The sequence below is a fragment of the Hippichthys cyanospilos genome, chromosome 8 (assembly GCF_059441005.1).
Source record: "Hippichthys cyanospilos isolate Australia breed blue-spotted pipefish chromosome 8, RoL_Hcya_1.0, whole genome shotgun sequence".
In the NCBI taxonomy this organism is placed as follows: domain Eukaryota; kingdom Metazoa; phylum Chordata; class Actinopteri; order Syngnathiformes; family Syngnathidae; genus Hippichthys; species Hippichthys cyanospilos.
In genome coordinates, this window is record NC_142376.1 from 10,344,908 (window position 1) to 10,367,517 (window position 22,610).

At 38.7% G+C, this 22,610-nt stretch overlaps 1 protein-coding gene across 2 annotated transcripts; it reads right to left on the reverse strand.

The window, feature by feature from the left end:
- Positions 1-3,875: 3,875 nt before the first annotated feature.
- Positions 3,876-22,331, reverse strand: sertad2b (SERTA domain containing 2b). Of its 2 annotated transcripts, none has more exons than XM_088422168.1 (2): positions 21,925-22,331; positions 3,876-8,993 (listed from the first exon to the last, which is right to left on the reverse strand). In XM_088422168.1, exon 2 carries the CDS (start codon positions 8,987-8,989, stop codon positions 7,808-7,810), a length of 1,182 nt encoding a protein of 393 aa, XP_088278294.1. In that variant the 5' UTR covers positions 8,990-8,993; positions 21,925-22,331; the 3' UTR covers positions 3,876-7,807. The 2 variants fall into 2 exon arrangements, with proteins under 2 accessions (XP_088278294.1, XP_088278293.1); XM_088422167.1 differs by lacking the exon at positions 21,925-22,331 and adding an exon at positions 17,246-17,438.
- Between the last annotated feature and the right edge of the window lie 279 nt (positions 22,332-22,610).

Sequence of the window (22,610 nt, forward strand, 5' to 3'; positions counted from 1 at the left end):
GAGACAGACTGTCCCCGCTTCCCTTCGCAGCTGCGTGGCCTAAATGCTGGAAATAACCAGCAGCCCCGCGGATCAGAAGTCATGACTGCCGAACAGTGGCAAATGTTGGTGCTGTGCCACTGCCAACAAGAAGAGAAAGCAAATACAGTAGAGGACATGCTGAACGGCTGAATTTTTTTTTCTTCAGACAGTCAGTGTGTATTCTAGGTTCAGATTTGGTCCAAAAACAGCCAGTGCACAATAGTTTTGAAAAAAAAATACATTTCAAGGAGTTATCACAGGGTCCTTACAGTTCTGAGGTCTTGGAATTGAATCCAGGCTCCCGGACCCATCACCATGACCTCAGTTATTATGTGGGCGCATGAACTGTATGCATGCATGCATGCACGGCTCAAATGTAACACTGCAACTCCTACAGATTCTTTGACAAACAATATCTTAATAATCAGGTCTGACTTCAGACAGGCCCTCTCAAAATTTACAATGTTGCTCAATGCACTAAAAACGTCACGTCATGTGCTGGGTTGCTTCTTCACAATTTTTGAGAAGGACAAGAAAACGCAACTCCGGTTGTTTCTTTGTTCAACCAAATCCCTGACTTATTATGTTTTGCCACTAATTCCGTCTAATTATGCTCTGTACGCTATAAACAAAGCGTGATGAAGAGAAAAACATTTAAGCAGCACTTACGCGATCATTGCGCTTAATGCTCTTATTGTGACACTGCGTTGTTGCCTTTTCCGGTATTTAACAGCCACGTGATGACAACTTCCCGATCACTAAGCGTTTACGTGGGTACGCGGAAAAACTGTGCCAAAAAGCCTGACTAAACATTTTGATGCAACAGACTATGGCACGTACTAACAATATGCTTACAGACACATAAGTTAGAATAATATGATTTACTGGTCATCAACGCACACTGCTAAACGAATTCACAACACCGTTGCAGGTGGTATTTTTTTAACGTGACAGCGCTGTCTCCGAGTCACATGACCAAGTCACGTTTATTGCGAGAAAGCTTATTATCCAAATTATTCAAATTAAAAACACTAACCATATTAAAGATCAACATACAAAGGACTTTGTCGCCTTCTCTACTATAAGAGCACTTTTGAAAATCATAGAAAAATACATTTTAGAGATCGTTCCTCAACTGAGGGGGCAAGCAGTTCGAAGGCGGGCACAACCCCCCCATCGCACCCCAGTGGGTGCATGAATGCTAATCGGAAGCTTGGTATTGAGATTTTATTATTTCAGTTCACACTTAGGGGAAAGTGATTATTTTAAATTTCATTCTGATAATATTGATTTTGTAATATATGAAGTAAGCTATCAAATCCAGGACTCATTATATCATACCTTTGCAACTGTCACATGACGAAAAAAAACAGAAAAGAGTAAAATCACGTCATTTTCAGTTGACGGCAAGGAGCAAAAAAAAAAGCCGCTCTTTAGAAAAATGTAAAAACAGGTCGATTTTATTTATTTATAAATTTGTTTATTTATTTATTTAGATTTATTTGGCCCCAATATTTCCTCACTAATCTAAACATGGCATCCTGACTAATATTGTGTTTGAGGAAAACAAACAAAGCAGCATGGTCCACCTATTTTCGCAACTTGCTACTAAATGACATCACAGTTACTCAGGCATCAGCATAAAGAACATGCTGCATCACTGACAAAAGTCCCAACAGCAATGGCGGCCAGTTGACCTTAGGTGCCAAATTCTTTGGCAATATAAGTCCCAGGTGGGCAACCACACCTTCTGCCCTGGTTGATTGGTGGAGACCTCGTTCCAAGGGCGGTTGGCAATGCTAACATACTGCTTGGCAGAACGGATGAGGGCAATCCTGGCTTTGGCCCAGTTCCACAACAGCGGACAAACTCACCAGTGTTCTCGTCAAGGGTGGCCCACAAGAATCGCTGGACGACGGCATCACACATATTCTCTGAATCCTGGGAGGCAAGACCTTAAAGCTGGCAGGACCAATAGGCAGTCATTGCGAATACTGTCTAAGTGGAATAGTGGTGGCGATCAGTGGAACTTGTTTCAGGTCTGGAAAAGATAAGTTCATAAAACACATTATATGCTATTCAAATTCATTACTGTAAAAAGCCAGATTCTCCCTCATACTAGAATGGTTTGACCCGACTTTTCCAGTGCCACCTCTTGTTACCTGTCAAGTTATGATTTCTTTTTTTGTGAACAGATCTCTACTATGATCACAAAATAGGACATTTTAATTTGATAATTTTTCTATGGACATATACTGTAGTAGTTTATAATTATTTATTTATACAGGTCCGACACTTGATGTTGATTATTTTTCATGGAAAAATATTTATTTATAATAAAGTTATTGATTTAATTTTGTGAACACATCTCTTATATAAGCCCCAAACAGGACGCTTTATGTTTCATATTTTTCGTGAACAAATATTTACACTGACACTTCCTATTGATTATTTTTTGCGGAGCAATATTATTAAGAATTAAGGTTGTTGTTGTTGTTGTTTTTGATAACACGTTCATTCTATGAACCAAAATTTTGATTTCATTTGTCAATTGTTTCTCTCTGGTGTCTCTCAAAGGCGATTCAGTGTCATTTCATAAAGTCATTGCACACTTTTTCCTTTGTTTATCATGGTTCCATCAATTTGAAGCTTATCTGTATCAGTGTAATTCATCATGATGTCATAAAAATAACTCCATTCTGACGCTTTACAGCATCACTGGCTTTGTCTCAAAATCTACTTGTAGTTCATGCACTGAATAGTTAGCAAGCAGCCAGTCAGTTATCAATGATCTTAGAGGGTTGACGTTATTTATCATAATGCCTATTAATGGCTTTTTTATTGAAATCATATCTAAGAAGCATGTGGCACCAAGATCGCTTTATTCTTCACAATTCTAAATGTTGCTCATGTTAGCCAAGATAATTCGTGAAAGCCTTGGAGTGGTTTTTAATGATTAATTTATTGAATGTTCCAATTGATTGATTGAATGAACATACCAAGAAATTAAAACAAAATAAAAAGAAAATGGTCATCAATGGATATTACTTTAGTATGATTTAGATGTTCAAAGGGAGTAGGAAGAATGACAAAAACCTCTCTAGTACTACCCCTAGTTTATTATATTTTATTCATCATGTGAATAATCTAGGCTATTCATAACCAAAAAAGTATCCCAAAACAAAACAAAACACGATCATCTGAACAAGCATACAGTAGATAATTGTTATGAGCGTGATTTAAAAGCTCTCTTATGATATACACGCATATAAAAAGAAAGAACATAAATAAACACAATAAACCAATAAATACAATCAACCTTTCAAGTATACAGATAATCTTATTCATGTTTGTAATTTATTTTTGTTTAGTGACTATATTGTAAATATTTTTTTAACTTGAAATGAACAAATTTAACAGAGCACAATTGCTTTATATTTGTTCTCATCTTCATTTTTTTCAAGTGCCTTGTGTTAGCTCAAACAATAACACTTTGATTTTAAACAGCCTCTGAACACTGCTACAAAGTTGGTTATGAAACTGTATACTTTGCAGAATATTTCTGTTTTAGATTTGACTAAATTATATAATTAGGGAGTATTTCATGTCGTAGATAATTTTAAACAATGACTTATAGGTCATGGTGATAGTGTGTCATGGTGTGAGTGTACAAATCTTGATTAATGCCAACTACAAGTATCAAACATTTCGCAAAGCTTGTTTTCTGTTCAAAAAAAGAGAAGTCATGTTCTTTTACTGTTTATTATGTGTGTGTATAGTATACATATTTATGCATATATTCATATTTATAAAACTACAAAAGTAAGACTTTCAAATTCATAGTCAGCAGTCAGTTCATCTCATATATATATATTTTTTTCTTTTACAAGAGAAAGAGAGAGAAAAAGAGACAGATTTGTGTTCCACAGAACAGAACAAGGCACAACTCGAAGGTCTGTGAAAAATACAGACTTTGGAGGAACTCAGCCTTGACTCCGGTCAGTCTATCCCAGGAAGTAGTGCTGTGTCACATGCTTGGACAGCGCTGAACAAATTCAGTAAAGAAAACTGATCCGTGCAGTCCCAGGAGCTCATTTGTCGTTCATACTATGTACATAACTTTTGGCATTGAGGCATCGATGACAAGCTTTGGAATCTTGGTATCTGAGGATTGCAGATGGGTTCTTGTTTTGTTTTTTGTTTTTTTTGTTTTTTGCGTATTGCTCCATAAAAAGTTCAATTGGAAAACAGAGAACAGAAGAGTATAAAAGACAGACAAAAAGGAACAAAAACGATCCATGTCCATATACAAAAAATTTCCACGCTAATTCCTCACTCAGATACAATTCGGAGCAGATTACATTCCCACTACACAATCTGTACACATTATTTACAATCCAAAGGTTCACTTCAAATTAAAATAAATATATTTACACAGAGCAGAAAGAATAAATAACTTCATTGACAGAGAAAAACACCACTAACAGATTTTAAAAAAATAGGGACAGAAACCTGATGCCGTTGTCTATAAAAAGGAGAAATGATGCTGATGGTTTTGATACTGGAGGAGGTTAAAGGCAGACTGGGACAGCTGCGCGCTGCCCCTTGAACCTTTTTCGATTTTGGCTAACGCAGTAAGATGAACACATCGCGTCCCGGCAGCCACTATGATTCCTTGAACACAATAGGTGTCGGCAGCTCCCTTGACTTTTTTTTCATACTGTTAATAAGTTGATGCACTAAACACTCTTGGGTGTGAGAGGAACTCGCAACAGTTAAAATATCAAAGCAACGCTTCTATGTTTTGTAGCAATGCTCCAAGTAATTATGACTTGAACTGCTCACAGGAGAAACTTTCCAGTCGCAAATTGCTAAATGTTGCGCTTCTTTGGGTGCTATTCTCTACAGGCATTAAAGCTACAGTAGGACGCTACGACGAAACTAGTTGGCAGCTTTCTGGGAAAAATAAAGACAAGAAGAATATAAAGACAAATGTATGCATTGTGGATATTGATGATTAAATCAATATCGGTTGACATCATGTGATGATGAGCTTGAAGTGGACGTATTATGGAAACTGGATTGCTTGCATACAAATGGAGGGGTCTCTGCTGTGGCTTAGCAAACGGCATTAAAGTAAATCTTACTATCTGCCTTGTTTACAAAATGTGTCTCAGCAAGTTGAGTAACTTGGCTTGGTTTAAATGAACTGTGGTGCAATTGCTCCAACTATGCGTTTCATTTGGTCAAGTGTGAATGGCCTTGAACCACTCCTTGATGTACGCCAAGGGTTTTTCTTGAGAAAACTATGAGTTTTCTCATACAACACATTATGAACAAAGCTATAACCATACAATGTGGACTATGGAGCGAACAGATTTTTTTTTAGGGCAATATTGATTTTTTGTTAGTTAAAAAACCTATATTAACAGGCCAACTTGCTACCTATACCTGCGAGTAGCATGGATCAACAATTAATATATTTTTAATTTGTTTTTAACAAACTGACTTCATGTTGTGTGTAAATTAGCGACAACCAGGTCAATTCTTCACAACTTGAATTGCTCATGTAATCATTCTGAAAATGAAGATTTGCTCCATTTTGAATGACAGGTTAGCAGAATGACCTTATCAATCAATTCCTTTTTAATTCCATGACACCGCTGTTACCTGTGTACAACTACTATAAATGGTTAGATTGCACAAAAGTAAAAAGTTAAAATGATCAACAAATATCAAATATTTGGCCAATTATTTATGAAGGGCCATCATCTGTCAATTTAATCGACTAGTTGATTATTCTGTGGAACGCTCGAGTGGAATAGCTAACTTGGTTAGTGACTACAGCAATGCGAAGGCGTAGTGAACTGGGCAAAATACAAAAAATACAGAGGCATAAACATAGCCAATAAACAGTTGGCATTTTCTGTTGCTAATATTTACGATACAGAGAAAATTCCAGTATTTGCTCACATAGTGGTCGGGGTGTACCTATTTCCTATTACACTTTTTCCTCAAGAGAAACTTGAAGCTTACCCCAGCTGACTATGGGTGAGAAACTGTTTTAAATTAATTGGACTAATATTCAAGTGATATAATCTTATCTTACTGAGGGGGCATAGAAGAATCTATTTAGGTATCTGAGGAAATAAGGTACATCAGACTCCGTGCACATTTTGCCTCAATATCCTCCTGAGACCCAGCCAATTCATTTGTGTCCACTAAAGTGGACATTTGTTTTTCGTCTGTATTGTTTGAGTCATTGAAGCCATCCTTCTAAGTGGACATAAAAGTTAGGTCTCGAGAGGATACGTGACACTGACATTGGCAAAGTTGTATTTAATACAAGTTATTTTTGTGAGGCAAAACTACTGCTTTACAGCCACAATAGTGCAACAATTACGGGTATCAGTTTGAAAGTGATTACTGGACAGATTTAGCCCTCCAGGAATTGCGTATATGTGTATATAAACATCCAGGGTGTTTGGGGTAAACCTCAAAACACTGCTGCACAATACAATGGCGTGAGTAAAACCCTGAGATTTAGTGAATACGGGCTTCTATTCTGGACACGACAGTTTGTGCAAATAGACTTTGTGTAATACTGTACGCTGTGCTGTAATTTGTCACTCAACTTACTTAACGGTTGCAAAAATAAACTAACAAAAGACATCTATCTAGAAATACACGATACAAGATATGTTTTTGTCTTCATACAATTTTTAGGAAATTATTGATTTACAATAGCGCCACAATGTCTCTGTCTGCAATATGTGATAGCTGATGTGCAGACAGTTTTTGTCCACATGTCTGTTTTGGTTGGACTTTCGAGCTCTCCCCCACCTGACCGGAGCAAAAGATTCCGCAACTGTTCCTAAAGTAAACACAACACATTCTACTCTATAGCCAATTTGAATTCTGCTGCAAATCCCAGCATATAAAAAAAGTCTGTATAAAATAGCATCCCGCTTTGCACCATCAAGTGAACAGACATCATCATCACATGACCGCCTTAAAGAGCATCAGAAATATTATCAAAGAATAATTAACGAGTAGCGGGGCTTTTTTATTGTGGTTAAACAATGAAAGCATCTGGCAATAGAAGACAATGAAAATTATTATTATTTGATCATGAGGAAATTCCTAACTAAGAGACCAGTAAAGTTAATAAATTACAAAAAATATATATTATGAGCGACAACTTAAGAGTAAATGAAAAAAACAATCAAAATACAAAAGAGTTGAATAAGTGGTGATTTTTTTGAAAGGCACTCAATTTCAGTGTGCATGTGCGGATGTGTGTGTGCATGCGTGCTTGTGTGAGTGTGTTTCTCACGTAAATTTCTGTACCAGTGAGGATCCTCCTAGGATTGGAAGAAAAAAAAAAAAACAACAACAAAAAAACAAACTGCGACACTTTGGGGGCTATGGCTTAGGTCAGTGTTACAGATTAGAAATTTACAATTATGTTCATATTAGGGAATTCATTCCCTGGAGGACCTCACAAGTATCGACACGTAAACTGATTTGTATCTTTGATTCCCAAAGATTTCATTCCTGTGTTTGGAAAAGCGATGACAGTCCATGCACAGTGTTTGAAGTAGTAGTATAGTAGTAGTAGTAATGACAGTTGTCTTAACATAACAACTGAGAAATACAATTGCAAACTTTAAAACCACAAACAAAAAAAAATCAGAAAAAAATCCCAGATATGTCTAAAATATTCATTTCAGTCTCTTGTCTGGATTGCAGTGTCTGTTTCAAAAAAACGGGGACGCCCTGCTTGTCATGAACCGACCAAAACCTCCATGATGTGATCAAGTTCCGTCAGATCGATTTTAAAAGGCTGATTGGCTGAAACTTGGGGGGAGGGGCCACCGTAAGGAGACGCCAGCGATTTGAGGAGATCATCCGCCGACACCATCGGCGACATCTTGGCGAGGCCGGCCCCGGCGTTCACGCTGACCGCCCCCGCCGACACGCAGGGATCAAAATCGTACATGGACGTGTCGATGTCGGCGAAGAGGACGTCGTCCAGCGCCAGGTCTGTGAGAAACCCGGAGGGCGTGGAAAGGTGGGAATGAGAGGGGTAAATGTCAACAGGGGGCGCCGCAGACAGGGCGTCCGTCGGCCGGAGCTCGGCACAGCTGGATTCCGCGAGCGGGACGCAAGCTGCTTCGGATTTTGAGCCTGACGTTCTTCGGTCTTTTGTCTGGCCCGAGGGTGCAGGGGACAAGGCCGCTAAGTGGGGGGGCTGGGTGAGTGTTGTGGGAGGGAGGGAGGTAGTTACAGTCATAGACTCGGCCGCTGCTGTCCTAGTTATGGCCGCGGGAGGACGCAAATCCATGCTGCTCGCGCCACCGCCTGAGGTAGGCGGAGAGCCGGCGGCGGACGTCTGACTTTGTAACGAGGGAGGCGATAGAGGAGGAGTGGGCGGAGATGACGCGCAAAAGGAGGAATCTGCCCCGTCGTCCTCCAGCATTGAAGCCGGAGTGAGGCAGGCGTCCAACAGCGGCGGGCAGACGGGAGGCACCGACGGGTGTGGCGAAGGCGGAGGAATGATCACAGGCATCAGCAGAGCAGAAGGCGGGGTTACCTGGGCTGTAAGTACGCCGAATGAGGGCGGGGCTTCACGGAAGCCCTCGTTCATGGGGTCGTCGGGCGGCGGCGACGGCGGCAGAAGCAACGGCCGCAAGGAGCCTTCCTGTTTGAGTTCGTCCTGGATGCGCCGCAGCATGTTGTTGATGAGGACGCGACGCTCCAGGCTGGGCTCGCTCAGGGGCCGCTGGCTGTACAGTTTCATCAGCGAGATGTTGAAAATGGTCTGCCTCTGAAGGGTGTACGACACCTTGGACAGGCCCTCGTGGCCGAGGCCTAATCCTCCTCCCGCCGCCGACGCCTCCGGCGTTTTTCCTTCCAGCACCTCTTCATCCTCGTCTAGTTTTCGCTTGGCACCTTTACTGAACATAAATCTGCAACCCAAGAGAAACAGGGCATATTATTTCATTGCTATGCAAATAATGTGTCTGTGAAGGATGGGGTGAGATTTTGCAAAGATTTTGAGGACACAACAAGATGACAAAGGTGCTTGTTAAACACTGCAAATATGATGATGTTGACCATAATAATAAGAATAAGAATAAGAATAAGAATAAGAATAAGAATAAGAATAAGAATAAGAATAAGAATAAGAATAAGAATAAGAATAAGAATAAGAATAAGAATAAGAATAAGAATAAGAATAAGAATAAGAATATAAAAGGCCATACATGCATTTTGTTAAACTATTCGGTATTAGGAAAGATCTCATCTTAAGCTGAAAAATGAGACTGGCATTTGTCACTAGATCATTAATTTTGTTGCAGCCTGCACAGTAGAAAAAAAAATTGTCAAGCATTATTTCATATGACATATTTTGGAAAAAAAAAATCTCATTTCGTCTCATTCTCATGGGCTCAATCTTGTGAGATGGGGTTTGCGTCAAGTCCCATCCTTAGTGTATGCTCACCCATCCAGCTTCAAATTAAAAACCTGAGTCCAATGATACCTTAATTCACTCTTATTTTTAGAAACATTTTCTTCAGAGAAATAAGTCAAAACTCAATAATGCATTCTGTGCTCCCAGAAAAATACATGCTTTGGTTAATAAATGAAAACAGCACCATATTCTATTAAAAACAATTATACATTTAAAGTGTTTGGACCCACTTAACATGTGGGTGTTTTTTGTTGTTATTTTTTACAAATTATTGACCAGTCTAACGTGTAGAAAATGACTTGCTCTTTTTACTGTGGAGGCAATGCTAATGCTAATGCTTGAAGAAACGAGCCGTTTTGGGGTCGTCCAAAAAGTGATGATTTTGGAGATACAAAGAGTTTCATTCATATGAAATTGATTGAATTTTCATTCAATTCAAATACAGTATTTTACTATACTGTTTTCAAAATGTACAATATTATACAGTGCCAATTTCTTCGTGTTTTTTGTCCTTTCATGCATTTCAACGGGGGAAATAATTTGCAATATCAAGGTTTGGAGTTCTGAACGCAGTCATGGAACAAATTAAACTTGCATGTCAAAGCACCACTACACTTTTACAAAGCTGCTTTGAAGCAGCAGGTTTATTACACCAGCAAGATTAAATAAGGCATGCATTTAAACCAAAGAGCAGATGGAATGGGAGCCTTTTTGCTACAGACTGGGGCCCAACACAAACACACACACACATCCGTTATGTAATAGCAGTGTTCCCTGCTGCAGCACAAGATCATAGGCCACATTTTAAGCCAAACCCCTTCCAAGCTCCCGCTATGCAAATACAGCGCTGTGCCGCACCGTGTGCAAGACATACCGACACACGATAATAACACACCACAGTATATACAGTAAGTGTGACTATTCAAGCTGTTTGAAATACTTTTACTGTCTGGTGGGACAAGAGCATCCAAAAATGAGACAAACAAGAGTGAAAGAGCGAAAACAGGCATCACTGCAGCATGTTTGATTCTAATCCAGGATGACAGGCCCATAGAGCCAGCCGCTATACATACACACACATGCAAACACACACACAGGAAGTGTGAGCTGCAGGCCCAGTCACCATGACTGGTTGGTTGCCATGACAAACAGAGTCAGCTGGGAATTCACCCAAAGAGATGACAAAGAATGAAATGGTAGTGGGGGTTTGCTGGAAGGGAGGTGGAGGATGAGGAGGAGGAAAAGAAGGTGGAGTCAAAGGTAGGCGGGTCAGGAGCAACATTTCACAGAGCAACTGTCCAGCGGGAAAAATGACAAAATAACCATTTAACCATGCTCTTTAGTTCATGCTGCTTGAGTCATCCACAATGTAGTGGACACATGTGCACACTATAAGGTATTGCAATGATTTTTTTTTTCATTTATTCGACACTAATTAACCAAAAACAGAGAAAAACTAAACTCTGTAAAGATACAAGTCGGACAAATGTCTGTGTGAAATTTGTAGAAAAAATTGTTGTTCCTAATGTGAATGTGTGTGAAGTTAAACTGTAACTGTTGTAAAAATCCTCCAGACACACCTAACAAGACCTTGGTGAGAAAAGCAAAGGGATTTATTCTGATTGCTTGACTTTTCTTTACTTTTGTAACACACCTAGTCAAGCTGCGATAGACATCACACTAGAAATCATTGTGTCAAATGATTGCGCAACATCACCGTCTGCCTCGCAAGTCTTCAGCTAAGTCACCTCCTCTGAAATGTAGGTGTGTCTTATGTTTCATTTGTGACATCTAATCTAAAGGACACCTCAAAATGAGGGGCCCAATTTTCATGCCTAGTGCAAGTCAAGCGCAAAGCGCATAATTCAGAAGAAACATTAAAGAGTGAGCGACAGTTTCAAAGCGATTTGCGTGTGTGATTGAGAGTCGAAGCAGCTGCGCACGTGCGCCTCTCTAACTCATGTCAGTGTTTGGAACTAAGCTCACTTATGCACACAGTGTACAGGGCTGACATACCAGAGGTGCCCCACCCCTTACATTCCACTTCAGTGTCCTCCTCTTCCTTTTCCGTTTGCCACACCTCTTCTCTACTCTTTTCTTTTTCATTCTTGTTTCATCCCAAGGGCTGGCTCATCATCACACGTCCTCACTCTTCTCCCACTTTCAGGTTCTGAACCATGTTATGATTCAAAATTAAAAAAATCACTTCTTGTTCCCAAAAAGTTTTCTGTATACCAGAGATGCCATTACAGTCACTGTGAACTACATTAGATGAATATCATTTGTTTAGCGACAAATTGATCACTTTTTTCGGATGAGGACCTGCACAAAAATGACAAATGCAGCCTGCTCTTGATGATATGATGTGCATGAAAGTTCAGTGAGAAGAACATGTCCAAAACTGAACATCATAAGGCAAAGAGGAATAGTTCATCTAAATGAAGGCAACAGCGGTAAAATATTAAAGCTATGAAATTCTAAAAAAAACACAAAGCCTGTATTTTCATGAATATGAGCTGTCACTACAAACATGGTGGCTCGGTTTTAGGTGTACAACGTAACCAGTAGAGGGCAGTCAAGCACAAAACGTGCCCAGTTTGCTTGTCAAGAAGAAGCAGCAGCAAAAGAATAAGAAGGACAGGAAGTTATTGACCTTGTTGTAACTGGCAGACAGTTTCTCTCTCAAGTTTTATTCATGGAATATTGGAGCATCATCTGTAAGTGACTTTAAAGACACAAATACATGTGTTTTGTGCATATACCGTTATCTAGGCGTGAACTAAATGGTTGTTCAAGTTGGACAGATCTACACTAATTTTCTGGAATAACTAAAAAATTTGAATTCTGAAAATCACTATTTAAAGCAAGTATCAGGCGAATTGCGCTGTGCCACTTGGCAGCAACCAGCAATGGCCCTTTTAACTTACATTTATAAAGCGCCAACCAAAAATAAATACGGTAAATGAAAGTCGTGAGTGTTTGAATGTCATGTGTACACTTACATGCTCAAGTGTGTGCATTGAAAGTGAGTGCGTTTGAATGCGTTGTGCAGTAGTGCAGCGCAAGTGGATAGACACTGCAGTGATATTATGATCCTGAAACCGGATACCCTGGTTTCCATGCTTGTGCTACACATCCACCCCTCCCCCTTGCGTATACAAGGCTATTTCAGGTCCTGGATGCACAAAGTAAAGATAGACTAAAACACACATACACACACACGCAACACTACTGCAGGTAGATAACGAAAGTACCACACGTGTGTGTGTGTGTGTGTGTGTGTGTATGCAGTACAACTCATTCAGCAGTGCACTGTAGTCAAGACTTTGGTTAAACTGCCCTCCTTTGCACTCTGACATGCAGCTCAACGCATGAAGAAAACACTCCATGAATGTGTGTGTGTGCATGAATAAGACACACAAAAGTGGCCCTCGTAAACACATTCCAGACAAAACCAGAGGATGAGCAACTTGTCATTGTCTCCTTAACAGACCCACTCTACCTATAAGCGATGAAAAATGCAATACTACAGTGCTGCCTTGGCTTACGAGTTGAATTCATTACATGCCAACACTCGTAAGCCAAAACACTGTCTCAAATAATCTTTCTCTATTGACATGAATAGAAATGCCATAAATCTGCTCCAGCCTCCCAAATATTGTCCAAGTATGATTGTAATTTTAATGTGTTTCTCATTAGACAAATAAAAAATACGAGGAATTTTGAGGCTCGTTTCAATGTGTGGCCACCAGGGGGCAGTATAATAGAGTTACACGTAATATTGGTCAATTTCGCAGGTTGCTTTTTACGTTATACTGTCTGTCTACATTACATGTGCAGCTGCATCATTTGTTAAAATATCGGTCACATAGAGAGTTATAACAGGACAGCATTGATGCATTTTGTCATGCTGTTGATGGCATTTTCAAATGATTGTTAGCATTAGGCTAGACGACTTTGCTAAGGCAGTTCTGTGTTTGTTTGATTACAGGCCAAATTCTCTGTATTTTAGGGTTAGTTGACTCAACACTTTGACTGACAGTGACAGTAAAAATTTTGAAGTAATCGCTTACTGATTGAAAATTGCTCAAACCAACCAAACAATCAAGTACACATATAGTATCTTACAGGAACTATCAGCTCGCATGTCAAAGCAAAAAAACAAACAAGAGTTGGTCATATCTTGAAAACATTTAATTTGAGATACCAATGTTACTTGTGGTGAAAAAATATTCCCATTTTATCAAAATCCGTAAAAATTATGTTGATAGCCTTTTTACATGGATCATATTTGAGTTTCTGGGTTGCGAGTCCCTGTGCGTGCATGTTTGTTTCTATCTCACGTCATGATATCATTCACATGACAGAGGTCAGCTGCATATCAGACAGCGAATTTACAACATTACAGTGTCTTGCATAATGAAAGGCTTCGTTAAAAAGTACTACAGTTTCTACGAGACATCCTGGCGAATCTTTTGCATGTGGATGTATTGTATACTAGTGATGCTCAGATGAGTGAATAGAAAATTAATGAAATTACAACAGAATTTGTATTTGTATTGTATTATTTATTTATTTATTCTATATTTTTAGAACCCATTATTCTGTCAATTTTTCCACACATTAATCGAATCATTGGATAATCATATTATATTTTGCATTAGACTATCTTACAAAATATTTTTTTCTCTTTTACAGTTTATTTACCAATTATTATGAGTTCCTTAACAAAAAAACATTTAAACAATGTTGATGAACTTGGAGGATTTGGACGATTTAAGTTGAACAATGGCTCTAAACGATACTCAGTTATTACAATAGTCTTCGAATAATTTGACAATCAATTAGTTGTCAATTAGTTTAGACAGCTCTAACTAAACAACATAAATCTATCGCTAACTTAACTTATTGCTAACTTAACTTACCCCTTATATGGTGTTTTGACCAGTTTTGTGTCACCACATTTTTCTCGCAGTATTTTAGCTAAGGGATGCCACACTCCTGGGAGTGTGATAACTAAATTGTCACCATCTGGGTGAAGTTTCAGCTCCCTAGTGTCTTCTTTCAAAGTTTTCCCTTTGATGTAAATATCAAAGGATTGGATGAAATACCACACATGGGCAGTATGCGGGAAGAGTATTTATCACATCCACCTTTTAGCTGTGAGGTTGAGGGTTTGAATTTGCAAGCAAGCACCATGCGGACTGAATATTAACACTGAAAATAACATCCATTCACAATAGTTGCTGCCACAAGCAGTAAAGTGCTTCTTCATTTAAATACACATTATGTGCATAAAGAAAAAAGAGAAAGGAGCAGATTTAGGTCAGCAGACGTGTCTGCATGCTGTGAAGCACTGCTCTCTTCCTTGCTAGCCTCTGGTGAGTAAAAAAACAGCATGACACTTCCAGCAACAGCCTCAGGAACTACTGAAATCTACAACCTCAATCTGTCTACTCAATGGCTGCCTCACTACTGCAGTATACCTGCCTTACTACTCAAGTAGAAGTATCTTAATACGTCACTAAACCTGTCTTACAACTGCAGAATAAAGGTCATAGTACTGGGGTGTACCTGCTATATGCATATTTCATTACAGCAGTATGTTTCCCATTTACTGCAGAGTGGCTAAATGATGTAATGTACCTGCAGTATACTCACCTTCTAAGTACTTACGACTAAGGTAGGCAATACTCATTGAGAACTGCAGCATACTGTGCGTGCCTCTCTACTATTGCAGCATAACTATCTTACTATTGCAGACACGACGTACGTCTAACTACCATATCACCCAGTTTCAAACACATGCACAGGTAGCACTACTTGAAAATAACTTCATTGATGACACTGTATAGAAGATGTACGGCACAGTAAAACTGGAATTTGGACTTCTATACCTGTCAATGGCATCTATTCAGCGTTATTTATTTACAATACATTTTTATTCTTTGATATATGCCAGCAACATAGAGTAACAAAAGAATAATTAACTCATTCGCTGACATATAGTATAGTAAAAATAAAACATGGGCATTTGTAGCAGCCAGGTGTAGTGAATGAGTTAAATTGAATAGGTTTATATACAGTACTCACAAGAAAGGAGGACACATTCTATTGTATGAGTGGCAACAGGTGAAAACAGATGAATTGCATTTTATGCAATATGATGGATTAAGATTTAATTGTCACAATCACTGCCATAGATAGATGAGTGAATAAATATATAGGTAATAAATACACATTTTCAGACAAATAAACTAGGGCTACTGGAAAATGTCTTACAGCACCTCTCCTGCAGTGGTTCTCAAATGGCCCTTCAGGGGGTATTTTGACACTTTCTGCAGGTAGCAGCAAATCTACTTTGTAATGTCCTGACAGGAACAGTTCATTTTCTTTTCAAATTAAGAGCAAGGTATTTGGAACATAAAGCAATGAATGCTAAATTATGTTAGCGCAAAATGTTGAATGCCTTTATTTTGTTAAGTTTCATACGAATGTGTAGTGAGACTGTTTTCCGAAAAAGCAAGCGAGACATAAAACAGATTACGTTACATGATCTATCTTCTGCCATTGTTGAATAAAACATGCCTAGACCTACCACTACAAATGTAGTTCCAAAGTTTAATAAATGAGACACTAATGGCACAAAACTACATTTTCTTCCCAAAATAATTTGCGCTGGTTAGGGGGTACTTGGCTGGAAAAAATATTTCACGAGGGTACCTCAATGAGCAAAAGGCTCAATGAATTACTGTTTTATTGCCCCGCGTTACCCTTACCCTGGCTAAGAATGACTGCTTTAAAGTAAAAAAAAAAACAACAACAACAAAACATATATATATATATATATATATATATATATATATATATATATATATATATATATATATATATATATATATATATATATATGGACGCTTCAACGATTTGAACTCTATAGTTAAAGTACTTCACATAAAGGTAACACGCATGTAAGTTAATGTAAGATAATACAAGCACATTTTAAAGCCCCACGTGATGTCTTCTCTTATGGAACGTGAGCTGAATGGAGACATGCACTCTACGACTATCCTGCAGCACTTGCAATTGTTTCAGTTGTAATCAGCCAAACAGGGCAAGTGAATGTGGCTCAGTCTGCTGGGATTCTCCTCTAGACGGCCCTAACACCTTTGACACGACCTATATGACGCTTGACAATCAGCCAGTCAGTGAAGAGGCGCTCCAGTCATTCTCGCAGGCTGCTGTGTTGTGGTGCATGTTACAAAACAGTGCCCCCTCCATAGACCGAGGCTGTCCCATGGAATCGGGTTAAAACGTTGCACGTTGCGCCAAGTTTACTGACCAATGATGCAACAATGAGCATTAAAATGGTGCATCTGTCCAATGTCGTGATCGTTTACATGTCGCTGGTGCAAAAAGACAAAACTGTACGCTGCCTGGAAAAGTTCAAACACTTTCTCTACTGTGATGAACTGCAAAGCGGCGGTGCATGCCCCGACTGTCTTCAGTTAGTATTGAAATTGAAGCACGATTGGAGTATCGCTTGAGGGAACAGGTATATCAGAAAACATTTTAATATAATAACTTTCTTTTCCATGCGTCGCAACTCAAACAAACACGACAGCGTTGCCATTTCTATTATCCTGTACAATTACTGTACTGTATGTACCACTGCGGTCAGTACAGTACGGTTACCTTGGCGTGTATGATCGATGAATTTTTTTTAAGTGAGATAAAGTGCCCTACCAGATTCAGGTCCGCCGGAGTTTGAAAGAGAAACATGGGGGTATTTAAACAGTCCACTCGACAAGGAAAAAAAACAAGACGACCTCGATGCTGGAGACTCTGTCACACAATGGCGCTGATAGGAGAGAAACTGCCTAGCTCGGAGGAACGCTGATGCCTTCACGGACTGTAGGACAAACTTCGTAAAAGCGGCCAGACAGATTCGTGACGTTTGACGCCTGAATGGAAAGAACTGCACAACACGTAGCCTGATACACATTAAATGTGTGATCAGCAAAAACATATACATCGATTTCAACCATACACGATAGATAAAGCAAAAAAAAAAAAAAAAAAAAGCTAGTGACCATTACCTTGTTTATTATACAATATCATTACGTGATGTGTTTGTAGACATGTCTAAATTACCATTTTCCTTTTGCGCTACACACCTGCTATATATTTTTGAGAAATTTGCGAAGCCTAAATTTTATGTGTGTGTATGTGCATATATATATATATATATATATATATATATATATATATATATATATATATATATATATATATATGTATTACATTGCACTACACTTTTTATCAATGGTCACTGGTATCCTAGATTGACAGAGGGGAACTAAACGGGAGAGCAGCAGCAGCTGCCTTGACATGTGACGCCATTACATTTACTCCACCTCCAATCCCACCCCCCCCCCACCGATTACGTTTGAAACTGCATATTGCTATAACTATGTTGATGTTTTTTGTGTTATTGATGTGGCCAGTAAATAAAAAATCACGTCTCCTATTAGCAGATGGCAGGTGACCAGTAAAGTTACAAATAGGCAGCTGCCTGTCTTCAAGGCAAAACAGCAGTGGAGCAATAGGTGCACAATGCCGGGCAACTGAAAGTGTTTGTGCACTTTCTACCCCCCACTTCACTCTCACCGTTGTTCTGTGAGACTCACAGAAACAATGCTGCTCTCCATATTTGTCCAGACAGGGTGTCTACTCTCAGGACAGACTTTGACCAAGACTGCCGTTCACAAGGATTACCAGTTTTTCTTCATTTTAAATCAGGTCATCTATGTTTAGTACCATTTTATGACTAAATACAACAAATAAAGTTAAGAGGTAAAAACCTCGTGGTAGGACTAATAGGACTAATATGAACATGCAATGGTGAAATGTGCAAAGTGGAAGTTTGTATTTGTAAGAAATGCTTGATATTTTGTGAACTATGCAGCTCAAACTTAAGAGGGCAAAATAAATGGTAATATAGTTACACAACAAAGTCACATTATCGTTGTACTACATCCAAATTCCCTCAATGGCATGCAACCCCATGCCACAAATATTTAGAAGTTGCATAGCAACTCAAATTATCACTTAGATTAGACTATATAAGAAAAGTTTTTCCCTTCTTTCCTCTGCACTTTCCGGAGCCTCTCCAAAAAAATGCCAATCTATTCTCTCTAAATTGACAGATCCGTACCCCCAGTTTATTCAATTGTATCCTCAATTTACAAATCAGTACCCCCCGTTTATTAATTCATACCCCCAGTTTAATCATCTGTTCCCTCAATTTACTATGTACTCTCCATTTATTATGTACCTTTGGTTTTCTAATCTGCAGCCTCAATTTAATAATCTGTACAATCAGTTTACTAATCTGTATAATCAGTTTTTTTTCATCTTTATTCTCTATTTACTACCGTAATCTGTTATTTAGTTAAGTAAATTACCAGCGTTCAGTAGAAAACAACAAATCAATAACTTCCTTTTTTTCCAACACACAATTACACAATGCTGCACATACAGGTAATCAGTAAAAGATGTATTAATACTATGAGAGAAATCTAAATTAAGATGATTTAAAATATGAGAATATCGGCATTTTACCATTAAAGGAAAATTGTTGTAATTAAATATGAACTAATAGCCTATCTTTTGAGCCAAAGAAGATATTTGATAACAATATCACTCCCAAAAAAAGAAAAAAAATGTCAAAAAGTATACTGAATGTTGTCTACACTCAAAATTTATTCTGTCGGAGTTTTAGTTGAATGTGAAGCCATTATTAATTTGTATGAATGACAGCAGGAGGATGCACAAATCAATCCTGCAGTCTGCCATCTAGTGTAACAGAATTGTTCTGCCTATTACAATGTCGCTGGAATAGAGAGATGATCACAGTTAGACCAGGCGAACGCCAAAAATTCCACATTGCTTATTTTTAGGCCTTGTGCGCCCTTTTTTTTTTTTTGAAAACTTATGACAGATAGATCATTCACTGCCGTAAATGACAGCAGATGAGATGTTGGAATGGCACGTTTGTACTGTTTGTCTTTTTGCAATGTTTACAACACAATGAGTAGCAGCCTCTGTGAGCGATGGATGAAAAGAGTTGAAAAGAATAGTACACACAGGCAGTAAAACACATAGTATTGAGAATATTGACACTTCAAATTTAAGGTAGTTTTGTGATTACTACTTTTCTAATAAAGATACTCTTTCCAGTGGCCCAGAGAAATTTTAAAATCTTACAACTAAATGGTAGCTGTGCTTTTTTTGAAAGCCCTATTTGAAAGTCATAATACAACTTCAACAATAAACCTGAGAAGTTACTAACATTTCTTTTTCATTTGACGAACTTGAACTTATCTTAGAATGTAACCCAAATTCCAAAATGGGATGAAATACGCTAATAAAGTATGCAGAAATACGCGAACGGAAAACTGATCCTTAATTTCACAGTATCAATTGGCTAACCCCTAAAATCTTTTTACATTTTTTTTTTTTTTTTTACAGTTCATCCTTCTGGACTTGAAGCAAAGTCGCGAATCCCAAGCAGCGAGGAGAAATGGCTCTAAATAAAGATTTCAGGTCAAAAACAGGAAATGGCTCAGTGAGCAGAGAGGGCAGGGCCATAGCAACACTAGCTGGAGCGCTGTACCCACAACATCCCTCCCTCCCTTTTAGCTTGATTTCTCTCGCTCAATTTTTATCTCCTCTGGGTGACAAATGCGCTTGCTCCTATTTTCTTGCTTTTTCTCATTTGAGGTTCCAAATGTATTTGAACAATTGCTGTTTTCATACATTGTCTTTTATGAATATAAATTTGAACTGAAACTACCAAGATTAAATATTTCATCAAATATATTATTTAGGGAATAAAGATAAACATCAATACCTCCATTTTTAATTTACAATTGATTTAACTGTAAATATGACTTTTTTTTTCTTGATGCATTTCCTTTGTAGTCCATGGCTGCAGCCAATGGACATCACTATATTTCTCTCTAGGTATGTTTTGATTGGATTTTATGGCTGTCTGTCTCCAAAGAGTGGAAAACTTTCTTTATTGGGTTGGTATTATGCTGTTGACTTCCATCAATTGGTTTTTCTATTATTTACCTATTTGGGATAATGGCTGAGCTGGAGCTAAAATACCCCAGCTGACTTGTGATGTACGCCCTGCACTAACATTCATACTCATATTTACACCAATGTTCCATTAAGAGTCAATAATGAACATCCATTTTTTGAATGAGGGGATAAGCATTATCTAGGGGAAAATACACACACAGTTATGGGGTAAACATCCAAACTCCATAGGAAGCTACATTTTGAAAATACTGCCTATGAGACAGGCATGCGCACCACATGTACAATCATGCTGCTGTCACTGAAACACACTGCCTGTCTGCGTTCAAAAATTCACGAAGTGCTTATGTGTAGTGTTTTTAGAAAGTGCGTATATTCAACAAAATAAATAGGAAAACAATGGTTGACCTGAATGGGAAGTCTTCAAAGTCAGTCAGACACAGACTCGGAAAGTGATGCTCGAGACCGAAAATAATGTGCCGGACATGGAGTGCACACAAACCCCATTGAGATTAGAAGAATAGTAAGATGTATAGAGGCAATTTTTAGCCTAGCGTTATTGTTTGAAATTTGTTGCTGTGCCGTGCTGTTACGCACAACAAAATGACCTACTGGTCCATCTCTGGCAAAGTGGAGACGGCAGAGTGCAGCCATACTCATTGCATGCATTCGACTCTCATCTTGCTGTCATGGCGGCTCAAATAGCAACTTAAAACCACGTGTAAACACAGTCAATACCAGAGATGGGTAAAAATATTGGCCCGACCATTACAGGTGCCCACCACTTGACGAAGTCTTTACGTCATGTGGCGTTTGTCAAAAGTACAGAACGTGGCCTTCTATCAACAATGGGCCAAAATGCAAACAGGACAATCAACTGCAGTATAATAGACCGCTGTTGCCTAGACCACAGTGTAAATAAAATAATTGCCAAATTACCAGAGATTGCAGAAGAAATGTATTTTAAAAACAAAAATAATAACTAAATTATGCTTAAAATCGTTTTAGCTCTAAAAAGAAAAGGTTGGCCATGTCTAGCTCACATGACCACTTTAATGTTTATTTATATGATATTTAGGCACCCACACTGAGTGCATTTGCATTGGAGCAGAAGATATCCCAATACAATGAATAATTTATCTTGTTACTTCTGTCAGCAGTGACATTATTGCCTCTGCAACATCATGTCAATATCAAGGACTCTATCCCTTGAGTGGTAGAACAGGGTGGTGCTTCCCCTTATTTACACGGTGACCATACTCCTAAGCCTCCCTGGTAAGGTCTATACAGTGGTTCAGGTGAGAAAGGTCACTTACTTGAAACTGAGATCCAGAAGGAGCAGTGTGGTTTGCGACCTGAATGTATAACAGTGGACCAGCTCTACACCCTCAGCAGGGTTACGAAGGATGAATGGGAGTTTCCTAAGCAGTGGAGAGGAGCTTTGGAAACTTAGAAAAGCCCTGTGGGGGTGCTCTAAGAGTTTAGTGTACCGGACCCGCCAATATGTGATGAATGGCTGGATGGATGGATGGATGACCTACAAAAACAGAATGCATTTTACTACAGTGTTACTTAGACGTCTCGACCCACCAGCAACAGATTTTTGAGAGATTCATGTTATAAATATCTCCACATTTGTGCAATGTAGGCAACTATTGTGGAAACTTGGCACCATGTGAAATATACAACACAAAGAAAGCATTCTTTTGAAATGCATTAGCATCATTTGTCATTACTATGCATATTTTTTCTTAATTTTCTTGAACCACTTTTGCATGACATCAAAAACAAAGACACAAGTCCAAAAAATTGTGTGCAAGATTATGAGATTATGTGTGAAGAGGACCAGATAATCATATGCTATAAAACAGGGTGTGTCACAAGCCAGCATTGAGGGAGATGTTGGGGGTGGAAAGAAGAAGGAGGGGCAGGGAGTCCGGCTGGGGTTCGGGGTTATCCCCCAAACCGCCCATCTGCTTTCATTCCCACTCTCTTGATCACT

What these genes read in the sequence shown, in the direction of transcription:
- sertad2b (XM_088422168.1), bottom strand. Translation starts at nt 8,989, where the DNA reads ATGTTCAGTAAAGGTGCCAAGCGAAAACTAGACGAGGATGAAGAGGTG.